Here is an 8133-nt window from a genome sequence, read left to right as displayed (position 1 = left end):
TTAAACTGCGTTGTACGTGTTTCAGGATCGTAACTGCGTTGTACGTGTTTCAGGATCGTAAACTGCGTTGTACGTGTTTCAGGATCTTAAACTGCGTTGTACGTGTTTCAGGATCGTAACTGTGTTGTACGTGTTTCAGGATCGTAAACTGCGTTGTACGTGTTTCAGGATCTTAAACTGCGTTGTACGTGTTTCAGGATCGTAACTGTGTTGTACGTGTTTCAGGATGCTTCCGTACGGCTGCTTGTCCATTGGAGACTGTGTGGGTCTGATCGAGGCGGTGAAGAACAGTTACACTATAATGCAGATCCAGTGTAAAGGCGGCCTGAAGGGGGCGCTGCAGTTCAACTCCAACACTCTGCACCACTGGATCAAAGAGAAGAACAGAGGCGAGGCGTGAGTGCAAACAAATACACAAAGTACACAAAGTATTCAAAGTACACAAAGTATTCAAACTACACAAAGTATTCAAACTACACAAAGTACTCAAACTTCCTACTGCTGCAGATGTTTACCTGGTTTATGGTTCATCTCTCAAACAAATGGTCAGGGGTCAGAGGTCAGGGGTCAGGGGTCAGAGGTCAGGGGTCAGAGGTCAGGGGTCAGAGGTCAGGGGTCAGAGGTCAGGGGTCAGAGGTCAGGGGTCAGAGGTCAGAGGTCAGGGGTCAGAGGTCAGGGGTCAGAGGTCAGAGATCAGGGGTCAGAGGTCAGAGATCAGGGGTCAGAGGTCAGGGGTCAGAGGTCAGAGATCAGAGGTCAGGGGTCAGGGTTATGGATCATCTCGCTGTAATCACTGGTTCTGTCCACATCAAACACAAACTGTCACAAACTCAGTCACATTCTTCATCTCGATCGAGTCGAGAAAAGACAAGATTAAACTAAGAAGGAGATAAATCATAAAATCCACTAAAGTCGTTTGTTTTTCCAGAACGTGGATTTTACTCAAACATTAGTTTGACTTTTGACTGAAGCGTGAAGATAAATCTGATTCCTCTCATCAGATGGTGGCCTGACGTTTCAGTAATCAGATTACTCCAGAAATCAGATCTTGTGTTTGGTTCTCCAGGTACGACCGCGCAATCGACCTGTTCACGCGCTCGTGCGCTGGATACTGCGTCGCCACCTTCATCCTGGGCATCGGAGACCGACACAACTCCAACATCATGGTCAAGGAGAACGGCCAGGTCTGAGGGAGATCCTGCTCTGAACCTGCTCAGATCCTGCTCTGAACCTGCTCTGAACCTGCTCAGATCCTGCTCTGAACCTGCTCTGAACCTGCTCTGAACCTGCTCAGATCCTGCTCTGAACCTGCTCAGAACCTGCTCTGAACCTGCTCAGAACCTGCTCTGAACCTGCTCTGAACCTGCTCAGATCCTGCTCAGATCATGCTCAGAACCTGCTCTGAACCTGCTCAGATCCTGCTCTGAACCTGCTCAGATCCTGCTCTGAACCTGCTCAGATCCTGCTCTGAACCTGCTCAGATCCTGCTCTGAACCTGCTCAGATCCTGCTCTGAACCTGCTCAGAACCTGCTCAGAACCTGCTCAGAACCTGCTCAGATCCTGCTCTGAACCTGCTCAGATCCTGCTCTGAACCTGCTCAGATCCTGCTCTGAACCTGCTCAGATCCTGCTCAGATCCTGCTCTGAACCTGCTCAGAACCTGCTCAGATCCTGCTCAGATCCTGCTCAGATCCTGCTCAGATCCTGCTCTAGTCTGGTTATAATCCTGGTCTTTCTCTGCAGCTCTTCCACATCGACTTTGGACATTTCTTGGATCATAAGAAGAAAAAGTTCGGTTACAAACGAGAGCGAGTTCCTTTCGTTCTGACGCAGGATTTTCTCATCGTCATCAGCAAAGGAGCTCAAGAGTCCACCAAGACCAAGGAGTTCCAGAGGTCAGGAACCAGGACCGGGACCGGGACCGGGACCGGGACGGGGACCAGGACCAGGAACCAGGACCAGGAACCAGGACCAGGACCAGGACCAGGACCGGGACCGGGACCAGGACCGGGACCGGGACCAGGACCAGGAACCAGGACCAGGAACCAGGACCAGGACCGGGACCGGGACCGGGACCGGGACCGGGACGGGGACGGGGACCGGGACCGGGACCGGGACCGGGGCCGGGGCCGGGACCGGGACCGGGACCGGGACGGGGACGGGGACGGGGACGGGGACCGGGACCGGGACCGGGACCGGGACCGGGACCGGGACCAGGACCAGGACCGTTTATGACAAAATGATGAGTTCTTTAGTAGAAACACAACAAGGAGCTGGACGTTTACTGCAGGTTACCATGGCGACCGGCGCTCTAGCCTTTATTTGAACACAGTTTTATGACCACGCCCACATTGACATTCCAACCAATCACAGCGCAGAGTTCTTACAGCTGATTAGTCAAGAACTAAATTACATCTTGTTCCTTATGAAGCATGAGATGGCCTTTAACCAGGTCTAAACCAGGTCTAAACCAGGTCTAAACCAGGACTAAACCAGGTCTAAACCAGGTCTAAACCAGGACTAAACCAGGTCTAAACCAGGACTAAACCAGGACTAAACCAGGTCTAAACCAGGACTAAACCAGGTCTAAACCAGGTCTAAACCAGGACTAAACCAGGACTAAACCAGGTCTAAACCAGGTCTAAACCAGGTCTAAACCAGGACTAAACCAGGTCTAAACCAGGACTAAACCAGGTCTAAACCAGGTCTAAACCAGGTCTAAACCAGGACTAAACCAGGTCTAAACCAGGACTAAACCAGGTCTAAACCAGGACTAAACCAGGTCTAAACCAGGTCTAAACCAGGACTAAACCAGGTCTAAACCAGGTCTAAACCAGGACTAAACCAGGACTAAACCAGGTCTAAACCAGGACTAAACCAGGTCTAAACCAGGTCTAAACCAGGACTAAACCAGGTCTAAACCAGGTCTAAACCAGGACTAAACCAGGACTAAACCAGGTCTAAACCAGGTCTAAACCAGGACTAAACCAGGACTAAACCAGGTCTAAACCAGGACTAAACCAGGTCTAAACCAGGTCTAAACCAGGTCTAAACCAGGACTAAACCAGGTCTAAACCAGGTCTAAACCAGGCCTAAACCAGGACTAAACCAGGTCTAAACCAGGACTAAACCAGGACTAAACCAGGTCAAAACCAGGTCTAAACCAGGTCTAAACCAGGACTAAACCAGGTCTAAACCAGGACTAAACCAGGTCTAAACCAGGACTAAACCAGGTCTAAACCAGGTCTAAACCAGGTCTAAACCAGGACTAAACCAGGACTAAACCAGGTCTAAACCAGGTCTAAACCAGGTCTAAACCAGGACTAAACCTGGTCTAAACCAGGACTAAACCAGGTCTAAACCAGGTCTAAACCAGGTCTAAACCAGGACTAAACCAGGACTAAACCAGGTCTAAACCAGGTCTAAACCAGGTCTAAACCAGGACTAAACCAGGTCTAAACCAGGACTAAACCAGGTCTAAACCAGGTCTAAACCAGGAGTAAACCAGGTCTAAACCAGGTCTAAACCAGGACTAAACCAGGACTAAACCAGGTCTAAACCAGGACTAAACCAGGTCTAAACCAGGTCTAAACCAGGTCTAAACCAGGACTAAACCAGGACTAAACCAGGACTAAACCAGGTCTAAACCAGGACTAAACCAGGTCTAAACCAGGTCTAAACCAGGACTAAACCAGGTCTAAACCAGGTCTAAACCAGGTCTAAACCAGGACTAAACCAGGACTAAACCAGGACTAAACCAGGTCTAAACCAGGTCTAAACCAGGTCTAAACCAGGACTAAACCAGGTCTAAACCAGGTCTAAACCAGGACTAAACCAGGACTAAACCAGGACTAAACCAGGACTAAACCAGGTCTAAACCAGGTCTAAACCAGGACTAAACCAGGTCTAAACCAGGACTAAACCAGGACTAAACCAGGTCTAAACCAGGACTAAACCAGGACTAAACCAGGACTAAACCAGGTCTAAACCAGGTCTAAACCAGGACTAAACCAGGACTAAACCAGGACTAAACCAGGTCTAAACCAGGTCTAAACCAGGACTAAACCAGGACTAAACCAGGACTAAACCAGGTCTAAACCAGGTCTAAACCAGGACTAAACCAGGTCTAAACCAGGTCTAAACCAGGACTAAACCAGGACTAAACCAGGTCTAAACCAGGACTAAACCAGGACGTCTAAACCAGGTCTAAACCAGGACTAAACCAGGACTAAACCAGGACTAAACCAGGTCTAAACCAGGACTAAACCAGGACTAAACCAGGACTAAACCAGGTCTAAACCAGGTCTAAACCAGGACTAAACCAGGACTAAACCAGGACTAAACCAGGTCTAAACCAGGTCTAAACCAGGACTAAACCAGGACTAAACCAGGACTAAACCAGGTCTAAACCAGGTCTAAACCAGGACTAAACCAGGTCTAAACCAGGTCTAAACCAGGACTAAACCAGGACTAAACCAGGTCTAAACCAGGTCTAAACCAGGACTAAACCAGGACTAAACCAGGACTAAACCAGGACTAAACCAGGTCTAAACCAGGTCTAAACCAGGACTAAACCAGGACTAAACCAGGACTAAACCAGGTCTAAACCAGGACTAAACCAGGACTAAACCAGGTCTAAACAAGGTCTAAACCAGGTCTAAACCAGGACTAAACCAGGTCTAAACCAGGTCTAAACCAGGTCTAAACCAGGTCTAAACCAGGACTAAACCAGGACTAAACCAGGACTAAACCAGGTCTAAACAGGTCTAAACCAGGACTAAACCAGGTCTAAACCAGGTCTAAACCAGGTCTAAACCAGGTCTAAACCAGGACTAAACCAGGACTAAACCAGGTCTAAACCAGGTCTAAACCAGGTCTAAACCAGGACTAAACCAGGTCTAAACCAGGTCTAAACCAGGTCTACACCAGGACTAAACCAGGACTAAACCAGGTCCAAACCTCTAAACCAGGTCCAAACCAGGTCTAAACCAGGTCTAAACCAGGACTAAACCAGGACTAAACCAGGACTAAACCAGGTCTAAACCAGGTCTAAACCAGGACTAAACCAGGACTAAACCAGGACTAAACCAGGTCTAAACCAGGACTAAACCAGGACTAAACCAGGACTAAACCAGGTCTAAACCAGGTCTAAACCAGGACTAAACCAGGACTAAACCAGGACTAAACCAGGTCTAAACCAGGTCTAAACCAGGACTAAACCAGGACTAAACCAGGACTAAACCAGGACTAAACCAGGTCTAAACCAGGTCTAAACCAGGACTAAACCAGGTCTAAACCAGGTCTAAACCAGGACTAAACCAGGTCTAAACCAGGTCTAAACCAGGTCTAAACCAGGTCTAAACCAGGACTAAACCAGGACTAAACCAGGTCTAAACCAGGACTAAACCAGGACTAAACCAGGACTAAACCAGGTCTAAACCAGGACTAAACCAGGACTAAACCAGGTCTAAACCAGGTCTAAACCAGGTCTAAACCAGGACTAAACCAGGTCTAAACCAGGTCTAAACCAGGTCTAAACCAGGACTAAACCAGGACTAAACCAGGACTAAACCAGGTCTAAACAGGTCTAAACCAGGACTAAACCAGGTCTAAACCAGGTCTAAACCAGGTCTAAACCAGGTCTAAACCAGGACTAAACCAGGACTAAACCAGGTCTAAACCAGGTCTAAACCAGGTCTAAACCAGGACTAAACCAGGTCTAAACCAGGTCTAAACCAGGTCTACACCAGGACTAAAACAGGACTAAACCAGGTCTAAACCAGGTCTAAACCAGGTCTACACCAGGACTAAACCAGGACTACACCAGGACTAAACCAGGTCTAAACCAGGTCTAAACCAGGTCTAAACCAGGTCTAAACCAGGACTAAACCAGGACTAAACCAGGTCTAAACCAGGTCTAAACCAGGTCTTTCCTCAGGTTCCAGGAGATGTGTTACGCGGCGTACCTGGCGATCCGGAGCCACGCCTCACTCTTCATAAACCTGTTTTCTCTGATGCTCGGCAGTGGCATGCCCGAACTGCAGAGCTTTGATGACATCGCGTATCTGAGGAAGACCCTGGCCCTCGGTAAGTCCAGACCAGGACCAGGACCAGGACCAGGACTAGGACCAGGACCAGGACCAAGACTAAGACCTGAGACCAGAGACAGATGAACCTTAGTGTGAGTCTGAGGAAGACTTTGGCCCTGAGTCCAGACCAAGACCAGATCTAAACATGTTCTGACTTGGCATCAGTTTTATTTTCGGCCAAACATCGGTCAGTTCTGGTGTAAAAGTCTCACTCTAATAACTCGATGTCACACTCGACCTTCAGGGTTCGGGTCACACTCGACCTTCAGGGTTCGGGTCACACTCGACCTTCAGGGTTCGGGTCACACTCGACCTTCAGGGTTCGGGTCACACTCGACCTTCAGGGTTCGGGTCACACTCGACCTTCAGGGTTCGGGTCACACTCGACCTTCAGGGTTCGGGTCACACTCGACCTTCAGGGTTCGGGTCACACTCGACCTTCAGGGTTCGGGTCACACTCGACCTTCAGGGTTCAAGTCACACTCGACCTTCAGGGTTCGGGTCACACTCGACCTTCAGGGTTCCGGGTCACGTTATTGAAGTCCTGGTCAGAGATGATCTTTGTTCTCTCTAAATCACGGCTCAGACTAAAACACTTAGACACTAACATTCGTGTTAGAACTAGGACAAAAGTAACAGTCGTATCCCCTGTATTCTGAAATGTGTTGTGTGTCTGTGTGTGTGTGTTGTGTGTCTGTGTGTGTGCGTTGTGTGTCTGTGTGTGTGCGTTGTGTGTGTGTCGTGTGTTGTGTGTGTGTGTTTGTGTGTGTTGTGTGTCGTCTGTCGTGTGTTGTGTGTGTGTGTTTGTGTGTGTTGTGTGTCGTCTGTCGTGTGTTGTGTGTGTGTGTTGTGTGTGTGTCTGTGTGTGTGTGTTGTGTGTCGTGTGTCGTCTGTCGTGTGTTGTGTGTTATGTCTGTGTGTGTTGTGTGTCGTCTGTCGTGTGTTGTGTGTGTGTGTTGTGTGTGTGTCTGTGTGTGTGTTGTGTGTCGTGTGTGTGTTGTGTATCGTGTGTTGTGTGTGTTGTGCGTTGTGTTTTGTGCATTGTGCGTTGTGTGTTGTGTGTTGTGTATCATGTGTTGTGTGTCGTGCAGAGAAGAGCCAGCAGGAGGCGCTGGAGTACTTCAGTAAACAGATGAACGACGCCCATCACGGCGGCTGGAGCACCAAGATGGACTGGATCTTCCACACCATCCGCCACATGCCCAACGAGCACTGAGGAGAAGAGTACCCGAACAGCACCTGAACAGTAACCGAAGAGTACCTGAAGAGTACCTGAAGAGCACCTGAACAGTACCCAAAGAGTACCTGAAGAGTACCTGAAGAGCACCTGAGGAGTACCTGAACAGTACCTGAAGTGCACCTGAAGAGTACCTGAACAATACCCGCAGAGTACCTAAAGAGTACCTGAAGAGCACCTGAAGAGTACCTGGACAGCACCTGAACAGTAACCGAAGAGTACCTGAAGAGTACCTGAAGAGTACCTGAAGAGTACCCGAAGAGCACCTGAACAGAACCCAAAGAGTACCTGAAGAGTACCTGAAGAGCACCTGAGGAGTACCTGAACAGTACCTGAAGTGCACCTGAAGAGTACCTGAACAGTACCCGAAGAGTACCTAAAGAGTACCTGAAGAGCACCTGAAGAGTACCTGAACAGTACCTGAAGAGCACCTGAAGAGTACCTGAACAGTACCCGAAGAGCACCTGAAGAGTACCTGAAGAGTACCCGAAGAGCACTTGAACAGTACCCGAAGAGTACCTGAATAGCACCTGAAGAGCACCTGAAGAGTACCTGAAGAGTACCTGAAAAGTACCTGAAAAGTACCCGAAGAGTACCTGTAGAGCACCTGAAGAGTACCTGAAGAGCACCTGAAGAGTACCCGAAGAGCACCTGAAGAGTACCTGAAGAGTACCTGAAAAGTACCCTCAGAGCACCTGAAGAGTACCTGAACAGTACCCGAAGAGTACCTCAAGAGCACCTGAAGAGCACCTGAACAGTACCTGAAGAGTACCTGAAGAGCACCCAAAGAGCACCTGTAATGAGGAC

At 49.0% G+C, this 8133-nt stretch overlaps 1 protein-coding gene across 1 annotated transcript; it reads left to right on the top strand.

Annotated features, from left to right (window-relative positions):
- Positions 1-225: 225 nt before the first annotated feature.
- On the top strand, positions 226-7375 carry LOC140376654 (phosphatidylinositol 4,5-bisphosphate 3-kinase catalytic subunit alpha isoform-like; the record flags this gene model as incomplete). The annotated part of the gene is made up of 5 exons (XM_072462132.1): positions 226-396; positions 1067-1184; positions 1744-1895; positions 5939-6087; positions 7181-7375. Coding segments are annotated over 5 exons (715 nt in total), but the record flags the coding sequence as incomplete, so codon positions are not given.
- Between the last annotated feature and the right edge of the window lie 758 nt (positions 7376-8133).

Source organism: Eucyclogobius newberryi, unplaced genomic scaffold (assembly GCF_026437365.1).
Source record: "Eucyclogobius newberryi isolate DKJ021-1_F unplaced genomic scaffold, fEucNew1.0.hap1 SCAF_376, whole genome shotgun sequence".
NCBI lineage: Eukaryota > Metazoa > Chordata > Actinopteri > Gobiiformes > Gobiidae > Eucyclogobius > Eucyclogobius newberryi.
Note: the sequence above shows the minus strand (reverse complement) of the source record. Positions and strands in the feature narration are given on the sequence as shown.